General features: G+C 46.2%; 1 protein-coding gene across 3 annotated transcripts; it reads right to left on the bottom strand.

The window, feature by feature from the left end:
• Positions 1-610: 610 nt before the first annotated feature.
• On the bottom strand, positions 611-18,502 carry LOC138295300 (zinc finger protein 850-like). Of its 3 annotated transcripts, none has more exons than XM_069233508.1 (3): positions 18,400-18,502; positions 11,780-11,994; positions 611-4,025 (listed from the first exon to the last, which is right to left on the bottom strand). In XM_069233508.1, exon 3 carries the CDS (start codon positions 3,546-3,548, stop codon positions 1,650-1,652), a length of 1,899 nt encoding a protein of 632 aa, XP_069089609.1. In that variant the 5' UTR covers positions 3,549-4,025; positions 11,780-11,994; positions 18,400-18,502; the 3' UTR covers positions 611-1,649. The 3 variants fall into 3 exon arrangements, with proteins under 3 accessions (XP_069089609.1, XP_069089608.1, XP_069089610.1); XM_069233507.1 differs by having other exon boundaries at positions 18,276-18,465; XM_069233509.1 differs by lacking the exon at positions 11,780-11,994 and having other exon boundaries at positions 18,276-18,465.
• Positions 18,503-18,898: the final 396 nt, after the last annotated feature.

The raw sequence follows: 18,898 nt of genomic DNA, 5'->3' as shown, positions 1-18,898 counted from the left end.
GCAGCCATGCATTTTATAAATCACAAATAAAAAAGGATCCAAAAATTGCTATCATAGATATTGGAACACGATACGCATATTTGACAATATGTTTTTTTTTTTTTTAAATCGAAATAGATTTAATGTACATCACATCATCTAAGTCCACACTCACGCATGCATGCTTCATGCAATGTGCATCCAACCACAAAACTACATTATCATCTTCTGACTTGGATTGTGTAACTGTGCTTGAAGAAAGGTCTATGGCATTGATGTTGCTGAAGGGCATATTTGAGGCACACTTTTTACACGCTTCAGCAAAATGCCCTTTCTTCTTACACTTAACACTAGTTTTGTCAATGGTGGGACAATTTTGTCATTACCCAAATGATTCTGACTCCCACATATACAGCATTCCAATATTATGGGCTTGGTATAATTTGTTCCCATTTTGTTTGAGATTTCACTTCATTGTGCGAGCTGAAAATTAAATGAACTTGAGCATTCAACAACATTTTCTCCATAAATGCTGCAGGGACACAATTCTGCCAGCAACCCCCCCCCCCCCCCCTTTCACAACTTTGTCTAAAGTTAAATTCTCAGTAACTGATCTCTTAACTAAAACGTGTGTCTTTCCATGATAATGTTTTTTTATCTTTAAGTTATAGGAAGAGGCTACAACATCAAGTCAATACACTCAATTCAGTTCAGTCAATTGAGGAGACTCAATTGTTTTGGAGCATGCATCACTCAAAACTCATTGCGGGTAAGTTAGATGGGAAGAGCTAGGACAGCGCCATTAGTCTTGCTTTACTTGCATGAGTGAGCCCTTGTGAATTAGCCAGGGGTGAGGCGATCTTGGCTATAAGCAACAATCAGGGTGATTGCCCAGCTATACTCACTCAGATCAGGCGCTGTTGAGTCCATTGGTGAGGCAGAGCTGCTCTGACATTACAAAGTATTAATGGGCCAAACCCCAGTGCCGCAGTGAGGTATATGGCAGCGCCTATGCCTGCGCTCACCTCATAGAGGTGCTTCAAGGTCTATAGAGGTGTCATTGTTAGGGTCACAATGAGGTCTTTCCCCTGAGGGCATAGTTCGCTAGATTACCCTGAGGGAGGAGCTGCTCAGAGTGGGGTCAGTGTCTCAGGGGTGCTTCTGCGGTGGCGCAAAGCATAGTCCTCTCAACAGAAGGTTTCACTTCCCACTCGCAATACAGCTTGATGAGGGTCAATAGTGTAGCGCTGGTCAAAGGTCACTGCAAGTTGGAGAAGTCCTAATGAGCAGACCGAGGCGGAGTGCAGATTCTATGCTCCAGAAATCTCCAGCCGGCTGCCGCTCCAAAGATGGGGGCTGCATCTGTCCATTCCCAAAGGAGCAGCAAGTGAAGATCCAAGACTGCAACATAGTCCTGGAATCCTTGCTTATGAGACAACAGAGATGGTCCCCAGCCACTGAGCAGCCCTGGAGAGCTTAAAGGCCTTTTACGCTAAATACATTCATACGTTTCAACGCAATGTGTGCATGAGTTGCCATTTCTTAATGAGTATCTTTTCACTTTCAGTGCTCTTACATGGTTTCTCTCCAGTTTAAGTTCTCTGTTGTTGCAAGAGCTTATTTTTTGTAATCAATGCCTTTGCATAATCAGTGCTCTCGTGTATTTTTCCCTAGTGTAGACTTGCCGTTTTAGATTCAGTACATTCATATGGTGCCACAGTACTGTGGATTTTCTGAATTTGCATGAACTCCCATTGCCTAATAAATGCCTTTATACATTCAGTGCATTCATATGTTTTCTCCCAGGAGTGGATTTTCTGGTGTTGAATGAGGTACGCTTTCCTACTGAATGCCTTTTTACATTCAGTACATTCATAAGGTTTCTCCTGAGTGTGGATTTTCTGATGCTGCAAAAGATAACTTTTTGTAAAGAATGGCTTTTTACATACAGTACATTCATATGGTTTCTCCCAAGTGTGAATTTTCTGATGTTGGGTGAGTATCCATTTCCTAGTAAATGCCTTTTCACATTCAGTACATTCATAAGGTTTCTCTCCAGTGTGGACTTTCAGATGTCGCATTAGGTTGTTTCTTGAAGCAAATGCCTTCTCACATTCAGTACATTCATATGGCTTCTCCCCAGTGTGGACTCTAAGATGTTGCAAAAGACTCCTGTTAAAAGTGAATGATTTGTCACACTCAGAGCATTTGTATGGTTTCTCCTCCAGGTGGGTATTTTGATGTTGCAATAGGTGACTTTTTGTAAAGAATGTCTTTTTACATTCAGTACATTCAAATGGTTTCTCCCCAGTATGAACATTCTGATGGTACGATAATGCGCTCTTTGTCATGAATGCCTTGTCACACTCTGTACATTCATATGGTTTCTCCCCAGTGTGGACCTTCTGATGGTGTGTTAGCTTTCCCTTTGTAATGAACGCCTTGTGACACTCTGTGCATTCATATGGTTTTTCACCAGTGTGGACTTTCTGATGGCGTGTTAAGTCTCCCTTTGTAATGAACGCTTTGTCACACTCTGTACATTGATATGGTTTCTCACCAGTGTGGACTCTCTGATGGCGCTTTAGCTCACTCTTTGTAATGAACGCTTTGTCACACTCAGTACATTCATATGGTTTCTCCCCGGTATGGAGTTGATGGTGTTGGACCAGATGTCCTTTTGTAATGAAAGTCTTGTCACACTCAGGACATCTATATGGTTTCTCACCCGTGTGGTATTTCTGATGTTGCACTAGTTGTCCTTTTGTAATGAATGCCTTATCACACTCTGTACAGTCATATGGTTTCTCACCGGTATGGATTTGATGGTGTTTGACCAGGTGTCCTTTTGTAATGAACGCCTTGTCACACTCAGGACACTGAAACAGTTTCTCACCAGTGTGGCAATTCTGATGTTGGACTAGTTGTCCTTTTGTAATGAATGCCTTATCACACTCTGTACAGTCATATGGTTTCTCACCAGTATGGATTTGATGGTGTTGGACCAGGTGTCCTTTTGTAATGAACGCCTTTTCACACTCAGGACACTGAAACAGTTTCTCACCAGTGTGGCAATTCTGATGTTGAACTAGTTGTCCTTTTGTAATGAATGCCTTATCACACTCTGTACATTCATATGGTTTCTCTCCAGTGTGGGTTTTCTGATGCTGCAGGAAAACCCATTTGCTAATAAATGACTTTTTACATTTATCACATTCAATTGATTTCTCCTCAGTGTGTTTTTTATTACATCCCCAGAGTATACTTTTTGTAATGAATGCCTTGTCACATTCAGGAGAATCATATGGTTTCTCCCCAGTGTGGACTTGCTGGTGTTGCACTAGATGTCTCTTTGTAATAATTACCTTGTCACATTCAGTAGATATATATGGTTTCACCTCCGTTTCAACTTTCTGATATAATATTAAGTTTCCCTTTGTAGAGAATGCCTTGTCATACTCGGTACATTCATATGGTCTGAGCCCTCTGTGGCACACCTGATGCCTCTCTGGATGTTCATTTCCACTAAAAACTTTGTCACATTCAGAGTACGAATAACGTTTCTCCATTATGTGGACTTTGTGTTCACAGAGCTCTTCTTTTAATCAAATCTTTGGTCATGGTCAATACGTTCTCTTGCTAATGTCGATTTTCTGATACACCATGGAGAGCCATTTCCAAGTGAAGATTTTTCATGCTTCCCTACATTTATGTAGTCTTTTTCAGTGAGTGTTTCAGTATACGTGGGAGGACTGTCTTCTGTGTGTATCTTCTCTGGACTGTGTGCACTTTTAGTGTGTTGCAGTATTTTAGATGCATATCGCCACTGGTGTGCAGTATCTGCTGTGCACTGAGATTGCATCTATTGACAATCTTTCTGACAATGGTAACAACCATAGACTTGATCTGGGTAGCTTGGTTCCCTGGTGTCACATTGGCTCTGCCTTAGAAGGATACTTTTCTTTCTCCAAAGTTCTAAAAGCCGTTCATAAACAAAACATTTATCCATTTCATCAATTATTTGGTTCCTATAGTATTCGTTTCACCTGCATGAATTTAAAAAGAAAGTCAGAATGAGATAAAAATACAGAAATCAAATTAATAATCACTTATGTCAAAAAATGAAAATATTTTTTGAGATTTAAAATGAGGCTGAATGAAAATTGAAATATAATTTTAGAGAGCACAAAAACAGTTTGGGTTTCTTCTTTCCCACAGAATGGAGTATGTAACTGATTAGCCAAGTTTCTGAGATAACTCCTTGTTTAGTGAACCTGCCTCACAAAAGTAGGGTTAAATCTTAAGTGAAGCGATTCCTCATGCCTTTGGCTATGCACTGCAGAACAGTAACAGCGAAGAAGTGGGCATAAAAAAATTATTTGGGTGTGGTGGTTGATTGGAGGTTGGGAGAGTTGGAGGGTTAGGAATTTAAGTTCTTGTGGATGGTTGCTGTTTTGTTGTGGAAATGGTTGCAGAGGTCATTGCAGAGCTTCTGTGGTGCAGGGATTCCAGTGGCTGCAGGGCAGGTGATCTCTCTGACAATGGTGAAGAGTTTCTTGGTTCGGTTGGCGCTAGTATTGATCCAGAAGGTCAGGGCCTCCCTCTTTGCTGCTCTGATCTGGCGGTGGTAGACGTTGAGGACTGATTTGTAAGTGGCTCTGTCAAATTTGTTCTTGCTGATGTGCCATCTTCTCTCAAATTATTTTCTTCTGCGTTTGGTCTTCCTGAGTTCTGGGGTGTACCAAATGGCTTGGTTGGCTGGTCTGTGAGCTTTAGCTGGTTTGGTGGGAGATGACGTTGCTGAAGTCCTGTACTGCATGGTCCAGGTTGGGGGGCTAATTGGACTGAGTGGCGCTGAGGGCGCCGGTCCATTGTTGTCAAGAGACCTTGGTCCAGCTGCAAAAGGGTAAGCTGTGGAGTTTGGGGATGTGCACGTGTGTCTGCTGATGGTGACGTGTACGATGGTGTGGTGCGACCAGGTGAGGTCCAAGGTGTGGGTGTACCTAATTCTGTTGCTAGATGCGAAAATGGGGTCCAGCATGTGTCCTGTGATGTGCGTGGGGTTGGGGACCAGCTGCTTGAGGCCAATGGTGTTCAGTCTTTCCAGGCGGTCAGTGGAGTTGGTGTCGGTGGGGTCGTCTAGGTGAAAGTTGAGGTCTCCAATGAAGATGTAGTGCTTGGATTCTATGGCAATGGGAGTGATGAATTCAGCGATGGCGTTGCGGATTCCGGTCCATGGTCCTGGTGGTCTGTAGGAAAGGGTGTCTTTGATGGTGGTGTTACTGTTGGTGTAAAGCTGGAAGTTCATGTGTTCCATTATTGGGGTTGTCTGGTCTACAGTGATCGTGCAGGCGAGCGACTCCTTGTGTATGATGGTGATGCCGCCTCCATGTTTGTTGGTGTGATCCCGGTGTTTCATCTTGTAACCGCTGGGGGTTGCTGTGTCGATATCCGGTGTGGAAGCTGGGGTGATCCAAGTTTCGGTGATAAAGGTTACGAGGATGGAGGTGTCCCAGATTTCAATGACTTGCAGAGGGATCTGGCATTGAGTAAGATGCAACTGAGTTGCTCCGGTGTTGTCTTGGTCGGTGATGACGGCGAAATAAGAGATGCTGCGGGGTACTCGGTCCTAGTGTGGAGGTGAAGAAGCAATGGCAGCAGTTGAATGGTCCCGATGTGGAGCAGGGTTATGCCAGGTAGTAGTTGTTGTTGCAACTAGGGTCTAGGGAGCAAATATCAGCGGCAGAGTATCTAAAGGGGTCCAGAGGTCCAGGCCTGGGTGTGGTGCAGACATGGCATGCCTGCTGCGTGCGTCCACTGTGGCTTCCTATAAATAGGCCCTGGGATGGGTGCTAGGGGTTGGGAGGGCAGGGAAAGAGTGGGAAACCATGAGCACAGGAAGAGCAGGAACCAGGAGCATGCGGGAGCAGGTCCCCAAGAGCAATGCACTGACAAGGCTCCTGGGGACAGAAGACCTTGCTACTCCAGGTGACAGAACCTGGGTAGTGGACCTAGCAAGAAGGCAGGTCAGAGCCTGGTCTGAGGGCCTTGCACTGGGCAGAGAGCCTGGCACTGGGAGAGCTGGCCAGGACCTGCTCATCGGCATGAATGACCTGACCATTGTGGCTATTTTATGCATTACTTTAAAATCAGGCTGCACTTTCTCCACCTTCTTGTGGATAACCGCCACTGAGAAGAAGAGCTAAGGCAGCCTGGCCACAGCCGTTCACCCGGACTGTTCCAGCTCAGGTCCCTATACTGTAGCCTGTCGAATCACAGAGACTAGCCACCAAGTACAATGATTGCGGGGGAGTAATGTGAACTTCTTCCCACTGACAGGTTGCCCATGACAAGCATGATGCCACCTCTGAACAAGCATTGGCAAAGCTAATAGTTCTCACCAATGCAAGAGCTATTGGCCTTGCCAATATGATTTAGTGATTTTGTACACCAGCCTGGCAGGTGTTCAGTATGGCTAAAAATATCATAATGGAGAGTGGAGGGGCGTGGAGTGGAGTGGAGTGTCGTAAAGTAGAGTGTCGTGGAGTATTGTCAGGTGTTATGGAGAGGCATGGAGTGGTGTAGAGTAGAGCTAAGTAGCATGGGGTGTCATAGAGGAAATAGAGTTACGTAGAGTGCAAGGGCGTACAATGAAATACAGTGTTGTAGAGCTGAGTGGTTTAGAATGGAGTAGAGTGTCAGAGCAGAGTGTTGTAGAGGGGAGTGGCATACAGTGTTTTTGAGTAGTAGAGAGCAGGGTGGAGTGGCGTAGAGGGTGTTGCGCAGAGTGGAGTAGAATGTTATAGAGTAGAGTGGTATAGTGTGTAGTAGATTGTGGTAGAGTGGAGTGGCACCGAGTGGAGTAGTGTAGTAGAGTGGAATGGCATAGAATGTGTAGGAGGCTGGCCTGGCTTATAGTGGGTACCTTGTGGTACTTACACCCTGTGCCAGGTCCAGTTATCCCTTATTAGTAGAATAGAGGTGTTTCTAGCAGCTTAGGCTGATAGAAGGTAGCTATGGCAAAGCTTAGGCTGAACTAGGAGACATGCAAAGCTCCTACTATACCACTTATATCATATAGCACAGTATCATAAGAAAACACAATACTCAGAGTTACTAAAAATAAAGGTACTTTATTTTTATGACAATATGCCAAAAGTATCTCAGTGAGTACCCTCAGTTAGAGGGTAATAATATACACAAGTTATATACACACAACCCCAAAACAGGTAAGTAACAGTTAGAAAAGTAGTGCAAACAATGTAGAATCACAATAGAATGCAATAGGTAGAAATAGGCCTAGGGGCAACACAAACCATATACTCCAAAAGTGGAATGTGAATCACAAATGGACACCAGGCCTATGGGAAGTTGTAGAGGGTTGCTGGGACTGTAAGAAAACAGTGAGGGTTACCAAAATACCCCGCCCAAAGACCCTAGAAAGTAGGAGTAAAGTTACCCTACTACCCCAGAAAGACACAATAGTCATGATAGGGGGATCCTGCAAGAACCACAAACACCAGCAAAGCACTGAAGACGGATTCCTGGACCTGAGGACCCGCAAAGCAAGGGGACCTAGTCCAAGAGTCACAAGAGTGTCCAGGGGGGGGGGCAGGAGCCCAGAAAACCCCAGATGAAGGTGCAAAAGGGCTGCCTCCGGGTGGAAGAAGCCGAAGATTCTGCAACGACGAAAAGGGCCAGGAGCTTCTCCTTTGGATGGAAGATGTCCCACGGCGCGCTGGACATTGCAGAAGTGTTTCCACGCAGAAATTCCGCCAACAAGCCTTGCTAGCTGCAAGAGTCGCGGTAGAGGTTTTTGGGTGCTGCTAGGGACCAGGAAGGACCAGGATGTCGCCCCTTGGAGAAGTAGACAGAGGGGGCGCTCAGAAACTCAGAGAGCCCCCATAGAAGCAGGCAGCACCCGCAGAAGTACCGGAGCAGGCACTTAGAAGACCTGAGGACAGCGGTCGACTCAGAGTCACAAAGGAAGGTACCACGATGTCGGAGTCCAACTCAGCGAGTTGGGCAATGCAGGACAGAGTGCTTGGGACCTGGGCTAGGCTGTGCACAAAGGAAGTCTGCGAAAAGTGCACAGAAGCCGGAGCAGCTGCAGATCACGCAGAACACAGAATTGTCATATGGCGTGGACTGAAGGACCACTGGACTGTGGGAGTTTCTTGGACCCAGCTCCTGTGTGCCAGGGACCACGCTCGTCGAGATGAGAGGGGACCCAGAGGACTGGTGATGCAGAAGTTTGGTGCCTGCTTGAGCAGGGGGAAGACTCCGTCAACCCACAGGAGATTTCTTCAGGATTACCAGTGCAGGGCGAAGGCAGACAGCCCTCAGAGCATTCACCACCAGGAAGCAGTTGAGAAAGCCGGTAGGATTAGGCGCTACAAGGTTGCTGGTAGTTGTCTTGCTACTTTGTTGCTATTTTGCAGGTGTCCTGGAGCAGTCAACAGTCGATCCTTGGCAGAAGTCGAAGAGGGAAGTACAGAGGAACTCTGGTGAGCTCTTGCATTCGTTATCTGAAGAATACCCCAGAGGAGAGACCCTAAATAGCCAGAAAAGGAGGTTTGGCTACCAAGAAGGAAGGTTTGGCTACCAAGAGAGGTAAGAACCTATCAGAGGAGGTCTCTGACGTCACCTGCTGGCACTGGCCACTCAGAGCTGTCCCTTGTGCCCCAGCACCTCTGAATCCAAGATGGCAGAGGTCTGGGACACACTGGAGGAGCTCTGGGCACCTCCCCTGGGAGGTGCAGGTCAGGGGAGTGGTCACTCCCCTTTCCTTTGTCCAGTTTCGTGCCAGAACAGGGCTGGGGGATCCCTGAACCGGTGTGGACTGGCTTATGCAGAGATGGGCACCATCTGTGCCCATCAAAGCATTTCCAGAGGCTGGGGGAGGCTACTCCTCCCCAACCCTTCACACCTATTTCCAAAGGGAGAGGGTGTAATACCCTCTCTTTGAGGAAGTCCTTTGTTCTGCCTTCCTGGGACTGGGCTGCCCAGGCCCCAGGAGGGCAGAAACCTGTCTCAGGGGTTGGCAGCAGCTGCAGTGGAGACCCCTAAAAGGCAGTTTGGCAGTACCCGGGTTCTGTGCTAGAGACCCGGGGGATCATGGAATGGTCCCCCCAATACCATAATGGTATTGGGGGGACAATTCCATGATCTTAGACATGTTACATGGCCATGTTCGGAGTTACCAATGTGACGCTATACATTGGTGGTGACCTATGTGTAGTGCACGCGTGTAATGGTGTCCTTGCACTCACACAGTCTGGGGAATTTGCCCTGAACGAGGTGGGGGCACCTTGGCTAGTGACAGGGTGCCCTCACACTAAGTAACTTTGCACCTAACCTTCACTAAGTGAAGGTAAGACATATAGGTGACTTATAAGTTACTTAAGTGCAGTGAAAATGGCTGTGAAATAACGTGGACGTTATTTCATGCAGGCTGCAGTGGCAGGCCTGTGTAAGAATTGCCTGAGCTCCCTCTGGGTGGCAAAAGAAATGCTGCAGCCCATAGGGATCTCCTGGAACCCCAATACTCTGGGTACCTGAGTACCATATACAAGGGAATTATATGGGTGTACCAGTATGCCAATGTGAATTGGTAAAAATAGTCACTAGCCTGCAGTGACAATTTTAGAAAGCAGAGAGAGCATAAACACTGAAGTTCTGGTTAGTAGAGCCTCAGTGATACAGTTAGGCACCACACAGGGAACACATATAGGGCTTACATTATGAGCACTGGGGCCCTGCCTAGCAGGATCCCAGTGACACATGGGCAAAAACAAACATACATACAGTGAAAATGGGGGTAACATGCAAGGCAAGATGGTACTTTCCTACAGAATGCCAGAGTGGAGTAGAGTGTTGTTGATTGGAGTGGCGTAGAGTGGAGTACTGGAATAGTGTAGAGTGGAGTAGTGATGAGTAAAGTGGCAAGGAGTGGCATAGAGGGAGTTGTGTACAGCATCATACAGTGGAGTAGTATCATAGTGTAGCATATAGTGGAGTAGAGTGAAGAGTCACTGAGTGGGGTGTTGTAGAGTAGCCAGTTGATAAGCAGATCTTATAAAAATATGTCACTAAATGTAATAAATGTGCGTTGCATATCAAGCCTAAACCTCATGATATTTACAATAACATGTGCCCTGCTCCCCTGGCCCTCTTGGATCTTTCTGAGGCATTCACCACTGTGTAATTACCAGGCTCTTGGATGCTGGGATAGGAAGGAAAGCCCGGAAATGGATTAAATCATTCTTGTCCGACAGAGAAAAGACTGACTATCCCCTATTTGCTGTAAGCTGTGGGGTTCCACAGGACTCTTCCCGCAGCCCTGTGTATTTCAGATCTATGTGTCCCTCTTGGCAGCTGTTGGTAGGGCATTTGTGTTTAAGCTGATAGTTTATGCAGAACAAACCCAAGTAGTTGTATCCATATTCAACAAAATAGGAAACACAAAGTCACATTTTCAAAATTGTAAGGCAGCAGGTGTCCCATGGAAGAAAGACACAGTCTTAAACTGAGTGGAGACAAAATGGAGAATGTTGTGTTTGGCAAGCTCTCTTGGGCCTAGGCTCCACATTAGTGTAAGGAGGAAATGAACACCCCTTCCCCTCTAACTAAATCAGCTAGAAACCTAAGAGTGATATTTGATGATGCTTTGCTAAATGACAAATAGCTTAATAATGTGCCAGTTGTTTTACCTTGCTCAAATCCTTCCGCAAAAATATTCCGACTACCAGCAAGAGTTTGGAAGAAACAGTTGTACAATCCCTGATTTCCTCAAGACTATACCTTAGTTTCCCAGTGTACATTCTGAGTTGTCTTTAAACGGTCAGAACACAGCTGCCAGCAAAATAACCAATGTCCCGGAAGGTGAGGAAGGCATAGATATAAAATCTTTATTAGTTAGTTTAATACAAGATGGCCTGTTTGATGGGAAAATGCCCGAGGCTCAGGGTGACTTAGTTATAGTAATTCAAAGAGCTCATCAGGACCCATATAATGTAAACTGAAAGAGGAAGCACCTTAGACAGATCTCAATCTTGATCCTGTCTACGGCACTAAAAGCTAAATCATAGAATATAGGGATTTCAGAAGCATTATTAGGTCTGATTTAAGCCATGCGACAGCAGAAAGACAGCGGCTTCTCAGAAAGATGACAAAACCTTAATATTTGGGGTCTAGAGAGCAGCTGAAATTTCTGGCTTTTTTGAAGGTCATGTGGAGCAACAAGATGCACCAGAGAAGGAGGCAGAAGAACTGTTACAAGCCAAGTTAATATGAGAAACAAGCCTAAATGACAGGATGACAATGTTTTAGGAATGGCACAGTTAGTCGAGATATTGCCTTGTCAGGATAAGCAAGACAGTAGTAGGACTAAGGTTTAGGTGGCAAGCATAAGAAGGGCACTAAAACAACCAGACAAGGGAATGGCCAAGAGATTTATGGGATGTTAGAAATGGGGTCTATAGTTAGCAGTGGCTTGCACCCTGTCCAAGTGGGGACCCTCACTCTAGTCTGAGTAAGGGAGCCACACAGCTAAAATAATCCCTGCTCACCCCCTTGCTAGCTTGGCTCATCAGTCAGGCGTGTAGACGACACACACACACAGAAAACATTACAAACGAACTCCATACCAGTTTAGAAAACTAGCCAATATGTATCGGAGTAAAACAAGACCAAAAAGACAAAAATCCAACATACACAAGTAAAGATATCACTTTTTTTAAAGGTTTAAATGAGTCTTAGTCCATAGGAACCAATAGTTGTATCTTTTAGCACAAAGTACCTGGGATGTGTCAAAACCAAAGACAATGCGGGCCACAGGGGAGGTGTGGTGCCGAAAAGCAAAGCGGTGCGTTGGTTCCTTACTGTACAGGGGAGGTGATGCATTGATTCTTTCCTCGCAGGAGAGGCTATACATCGGTTTCTTACTGGCAGGGCAGGTGATGCGTTGATTCTATTAAGGACCGGAGGCTTCGGATTATGCTTTCTCTTTCTTTACTGAAAGAAACACAGCAGCCAATAAACGTTTGTATACACAAAAAACTACAACACCCAACATTCTCAGTAGTCCAATCCAACCAATCCCTGGTCCACAGTCTGTATATATGTCCGTGACACTAAAGTCCTTCCTCTTTCTTTGCTGCTGCAGCCATTAAGATAAGTTCCTGTCATTTGATTGCTATTTAAGGATTTGTATGTGTAGTATGGTGTTTTACTGGCGGTGAAGCACGAGCAGGGGTTGAATATCACTCATTTTCTCCGATCGGAGGTGATTGGTGACCACGCTCGCATGCACTTTCATTTTAAATCCTTGCCAGATCAAGGGTGCGGCGTGCATGGTTAAATCCGACAATGCTGGCCGAACTGCGGGAATGTACTGCTGGATTTCCTGTAGGAAAGTAGACTCTTGCTAGCCTTGTTACCCCCACTTTTGGCCTGTTTGTGAGTATTTGTCAGGGTGTTTTTACTGTCTCACTGGGATCCTGCTTGCCAGGGCCCAGTGCTCATAGTGAAAACCCTATGTTGTCAGTGTGTTTGATATGTGTCACTGGGATCCTGCTAGCCAGGACCCCAGTGCTCATAAGTTTGTGGCCTATATGTGTCCCTGAGTGGTGCCTAACTGTATCACTGAGGCTCTGCTAACCAGAACCTCAGTGTTTATGCACTCTCTGCTTTTAAAATTGTCACTGCAGGTTAGTGACTAATTTTACCAATTCTCATTGGCACACTGGAACACCCATATAATTCCCTTGAACATGGTACTTAGGTACCCAGGGTATTGGGGTTCCAGGAGATCCCAATGGGCTGCAGCATTTCTTTTGCCACCCATAGGGAGCTCAGGCAATTCTTACACAGGCCTGCCACTGCAGCGTTCGTGAAATAACATCCACGTTATTTCACAGCCATTTTAACTGCACTTAAGTAACTTATAAGTCACCTATATGTATAACCCTCACTTAGTGAAGGTTAGGTGCAAAGTTACTTAGTGTGAGGGCACCCTGGCACTAGCCAAGGTGCCCCCACATCGTTCAGGGCAAATTTCCTGAACTTTGTGAGTGCAGGGACACCATTACACATGTGCACTACATATAGGTCAATACCTATATATAGCGTCACAATGGTAACTACGAACATGGCCAGGTAACATGTCTAAGATCATGGAATTGCCACCCCAATGCCATTCTGGTATTGGGGTGACAATTCCATGCATCCCTGGGGCTCCAGCATGGACCCCGGGTACTGCCAAACTAACTCTCTGGGGTTTTCCTGCCAGCCACAGCCTCTTGGGGTCTGGGCAGCCCAGTCCCCGGAAGGCAGAACAAAGCATTTCCTCTGAGAGAGGGTGTTACACTCTCTCCCTTTGGAAATGGGTGTGAAGGGCTGGGGAGGAGTAGCCTCCCCCAGCCTCTGGAAATGCTTTGAAGGGCACAGATGGTGCCCTTCTTGCATAAGCCAGTCTACACCGGTTAAAGGATCCCCTCAGCCCTGCTCTGGCACGAAACTGGACAAAGGAAAGGGGAGTGACCACTCCCCTGACCTGCACCTCCCGGGGAGGTGCCCAGAGCTCTTCCTGTGTGTCCCAGACCTCTGCCATCTTGAATGCAAAGGTGTGGGGGCACAATGGACAGCTCTGAGTGGCCAGTGCCAGCAGGTGAAGTCAGAGACCCCTCCTGATAGGTGCTTACCTCTCTCTCTGTAGCCAATCCTCCTCTGAGGGCTATTAGGGTCTCTCCTGTGGGTTTCTCCTCAGATTCTGAATGCAAGAGCTCACCAGAGTTCCTCTGCACTTCTTACTTTGACTTCTGCCAAGGATTGACCGCTGACTGCTCCAGGACGCCTGCAAAACCGCAACAAAGTAGCAAGACGACTACCAGCAACATTGTAGCGCCTAATCCTGCTGGCTTTCTCGACTGCTTCCTGGTGGTGCATGCTCTGAGGGCTGTCTGCCTTCACCCTGCACTGGAAATCCTGAAGAAATCTCCAGTGGGTTGACGGAGTCTTCCCCCTGCTAACGCAGGCACCAAACCTCTGCATCACCAGTCCTCTGGGCCCCCTCTCATCTCGACGAGCGTGGTCCCTGGAACACAGGAGCTGGATCCAAGTGACCCCCACAGTCCAGTGACTCTTAAGTACAAGTCTGGTGGAGGTAAGTCCTTGCCTCCCCATGCCAGACGACAATCCTGTGTACTACGTGATCTGCAGCTGCTCCGGGTTCTGTGCACTTTTCCAAGGATTCCTTTATGCACAGCCTAGCCTCTGTCCCTGACACTCCTTCCTGCAGTACACAACCTTCTGAGTTGTCCTCCAGCGTCATGGGACTCCCTTTTGTGACTTCGGGTGGACTCCGGTTCACTTTTCTTCTAAGTGCCTGTTCAGGTACTTCTGCGGGTGCTGCCTGCTTCTGTGAGGGCTCCCTACGTTGCTCGGCGCCCCCTCTGTCTTCTCCTCCAAGTGGCGACATCCTGGTCCCTCCTAGGCCACAGCAGCACCCAAAAACCTCTACCGCGACCCCCGCAGCTAGCAAGGCTTGTTGGCGGTCTTTCTGCGTGGGAACACCTCTGCAAGCTTCATTGCGACGTGGGACATCCATCCTCCAAAGGAGAAGTTCCTAGTCCTCTTCTTTCTTGCAGAAATCCAACCTTCTTCCAACAGGTGGCAGCTTCCTTGCACCCTCAACTGGCATTTCCTGGGCTCCTGCCCACTCTCGACACTATCGCGACTATTGGACTTGGTCCCCTTGTCTTACAGGTACTCAGGTCTGGAAATCCACTGTTGTTGCATTGCTGGTGGTTGTTCTTCCTGCAGAATCTCCCTATCACGACTTCTGTGCTCTCTGGGGGTAGTAGGTGCAATTTACACCTACTTTTCAGGGTCTAGGGGTGGGCTATTTTTCTAACCCTCACTGTTTTCTTACAGTCCTAGCGACCCTCTACAAGCTCACATAGGTTTGGGGTCCATTCGTGGTTCGCATTCCACTTTTGGAGTATATGGTTTGTGTTGCCCCTATACCTATGTGCTCCTATTGCAATCTACTGTAACTTTACATTGCTTGCATTACTTTTCCTTGCTATTACCTGCATAATTTTGGTATTGTGTACATATATCTTGTGTATATATCTTATCCTCATACTGAGGGTACTCACTGAGACACTTTTGGCATATTGTCATAAAAATAAAGTACCTTTATTTTTAGTAACTCTGTGTATTGTGTTTTCTTATGATATTGTCCATATGACACCAGTGGTATAGTAGGAGCTTTACATGTCTCCTAGTTCAGCCTAAGCTGCTTTGCCATAGCTACCTTCTATCAGTCTGAGCTGCTAGAAACACCTCTTCTACACTAATAAGGGATAACTGGACCTGGCACAAGGTGTAAGTACCTCTGGTACCCACTACAAGCCAGCCCAGCCTCCTACATTGGTTGTGCAGCGGTGGGATAAATACGTGTAACTGCTTACCACTTTGTCATTGTGTAATTTTCATAAGAGAATCATATACAAAACAGTTCAGTGTATGTACACTTAACCAAAAAGTTTTGCTTTTCTCCTGTAAAACTTTTTACAAAGTTCTGAAAAGTTTCCTAAAACTTCTAAAAGTTTTCTAAAAGTTAGAAAAAGTTTTTTTTCTCTGTTCTTTAAAAAGTTCTGAAACGTTTTCTTCCTTCTCACAGTCTCTAAACCTTTTGCTATCATTTCTGTGGTAGATTCAGCTCTTAAAATGGTCAATACAACTTATGACAATTTGAATTACAAGAGCCTAAGGAGTCTCTGCTTAGATAGAGGTTTAGTGATAGGAAAGAACCCTACAAAAGAGTTTCTGTTTAACATGCTTATTGTAAATGATGAGTCCCAAGCAGGCACATCAGATGAGAGGTTAATAGAAGGTTCACATTCTGACTCAGGGGAGCACCCTGAGGAAGGTGGGGAGGGTTCTGAACAGGATCTGCCCCCTAGCAGAACACCTAGTAATGTTGGTACTAATGGAGGTTCTACACAAGGCTGAATGCTTCTGAAAAATTAGGATGGCAAGCCATTAGGGCCAGGGGATTCTCTCCCTTTATTTTGAGACAGCACCTTAGAAATTTCATTTTCTATAATCTCTGCTTCCATCCCTGACCTGTCTTGCCTCCCAGCTAGGGAGCTGGTAGTTCCACAACAAATCTTTCTGGATCCCCTGCGTCCCTCCCAGGCCATACTCAGTATAGGGCCTCCAAGTAGGACGCAAAGGCCTGCGCAACCGCAGCTGGAGTTTTCAATTGTTTCTCCGGATTCCATTGTGACTGCCACTCTTCTTTTTTCCATAGACAGGCTGGGAGTTTCCGTGCCTTGTGACCTGTTTCGTATAGTCTTCCCTGCTGTCCCTGAAATTTGACCCTTGCTTTTTGCAGGACATGTACTTTCAAGTCTACCCTAAGTCCCTAATTTTTGTGTGCCAGTATTCCCTTTCCCAGTGCATCACTTTAGACTCCATGTCCCTAGCCTCCCTGTCTCTCTCAGGGGTGTGACATTTTATAAAATATCTACTTGTCAATGAGACAGGTAGCGTCATAAATCTACTTGTTCTGTAAAAACATCCACTTGTCACTTTGGTGCCATGTAGTACGGTGACAACTTATGGCAGTGATCTCATTATACAAGAGCTCTGACAATTGCCTCTCTGATTATGTCAGGGCTCATGCTATTGTAGAATCTGAAAACTAGTAATTCCCTTATTTTGCCACCTTTCAGTAGATCTAAATACTGGGACTGGAGGGGCAAGCAATAGTTCCAGAGTTGTAGCTCTTTTGAGTCTGTGCAAACCCACTAGCTTGCATGTTTTAAGGTTTTTCATCAGCTCTTCTCTAATCTTTACAGATACTGAGAAAGGTTGAAAATGTATTCCTGACAAGGTTAGAAGTAAAACTTCTTCCAGGGTTGGGAAAAGAGGGGCTGGAGGTAAACTGAATTTGTAGACGCTCAACAGAGCTACACATGCATATTTTCTCCTGCTAAAGTGGCATTTAAAACCTTTTATAGGCGTATAATTTCCTGGTCTGCTCCTGTAAATGTTTGTGAATTAATGAAAGCCGTAAATCTGCACTATTGAAAGGGCATATACCATGGGTGCACTTTCTGATTTTTTTTAAAGAATTGTGCCTTTCATTGGTTATCTTACACACATGGGGGAAAGGCAAGATGAGGTGTGACAAAATGGCACGCTAACTTAGAATCATATATCGCTAACACACATAGTGTGTAGCATTTATTGTATCTTTAGCCTTAAGATTTCTATTTTACAAAATCACTACAGGTGTGATCCTTCCTACTCCGTAATTCCTGGAAATCTCAATTATTTAAATGAGGTGGGCTGAATTACAGGTTGTGACAAGTTTCATCATCGGCACCTCATCCCACCCTAGTAAGACAATACTACTAGGGCGGACTCAATCTCAAGTGGGGCTATCCTGAGGTAGTTTTTAGAAATTGACTGCACAAGGAACTCAGGTGCAGATGTAAATAAAAATATCTAAGGATAAACCACAGACAGTGTCCTGTTTTATTAGGGTGGTATCCTTGATATGGTTAAAAAAAAAGTGCACCAAGGAGTTTCCTGTGGGGTTATGATGAGTATTATGCCCACTTTGTGCCTCTACATGTATTACGTGCCGATGTGTTTCTGCCCTTATAAACTGTAGCCTAGAAAAGGTCTCGGGCATTCCTGAGGGCTTAAATCAACAACCTAAATTTAAGAGATCATTTTAGGAAGGTGAATTACATACGAAAGATGAACCCACCTTACATATTCTGATGTTTTGGTGGTAGAGAACCCCTATGTAAACATGGTAAAAACAGGAAGAGATAAGTATTCAATAAGATATATGTATCTAACCCTTCAGCTGGATGACATTATTCCACTCCTTATTTATGGGACATTGACACCGGCTCAGCAATTCCTGGTGCACGGGAGCTGGTGGGGATAAAGTGCAGGATGTTCCGAGTGTATCTTTCCTGCGACTCTTGGGGCAGAAGGAGGTTCAATCAGAGATAAAAGCGGCCCTTGCAGAGCCGCATATTCTTAGCCACCGTCCTTAGGCCCGCCCTGGGCCCACTCGGCTTCATCGCTCACCTCTCTGGCAGTTTTCTGCAGCGAGAGGCTTGCTCGAGGGCCTCCGAGCACTCTGCATGCGCGCCGGGCGAGGTCATACAAGGGCCGGTTGATTAACTGACACCCCCCGCACCCTCTCCAGAGCCCAAAACGGCTTCGATTTATTCCTCTCCCCCTAAATGTGTCTCTCTTACGTTAGTCAATGGGGAAAATACATCTCCGGGTTTTATTGTTCACTCGCTCCTCGTTCCCACTCCAGGTGCCGCATGCGTGCCGCGCGAAGGCCGCGGAAACCGGACAACGCTGCCGAGTGTTTACCTGAGAGAAAGCCGCCGCAGCCGGCGAGCGCCCCGTGTGCGGGTAATTCAGGCAGTGTCTCGGGATCTGAGCATGCGCAGACCTGCGGCCTGGTTAGTGTTTCAGCCTCTGAGCATGCGCATGATATGATGGTGGTATCTCAGCCTCTGAGCGTGCGTAGACCTCCGGTATTCTAGTTAGTGTCTCAGCCTCTGAGCGTGCGCAGACCTCCAGTGCCACGTGTTTCCCGTTATTTTGCCTTCAGTGCTGGTCTCGGTAGACGCCTTTCTGATTGCCTAAAAAAAAGCCGTCCCCCATTGCCTGTAGCTATTATTGGCTTCATCGAAGACAGGAAGGCTCCGATTGGCTAAAACTTTGACCACAGAATCAAAGCTACACATTGGCACTTTAAAAACTCGAAGCCCTGAATGTCAGGTTTTCAAAGCCTCATCAGCACAGCTGACAGGGGCGCTGGGCTCAGCGGTACAAGGGGGATGAAGAGTATTGACTTATGGGGACA

The sequence above is a fragment of the Pleurodeles waltl genome, chromosome 5 (assembly GCF_031143425.1).
Source record: "Pleurodeles waltl isolate 20211129_DDA chromosome 5, aPleWal1.hap1.20221129, whole genome shotgun sequence".
Lineage (NCBI taxonomy): Eukaryota > Metazoa > Chordata > Amphibia > Caudata > Salamandridae > Pleurodeles > Pleurodeles waltl.
Note: the sequence above shows the minus strand (reverse complement) of the source record. Positions and strands in the feature narration are given on the sequence as shown.

What these genes read in the sequence shown, in the direction of transcription:
- LOC138295300 (XM_069233508.1), bottom strand. Translation starts at nt 3,548, where the DNA reads ATGGAGAAACGTTATTCGTACTCTGAATGTGACAAAGTTTTTAGTGGA.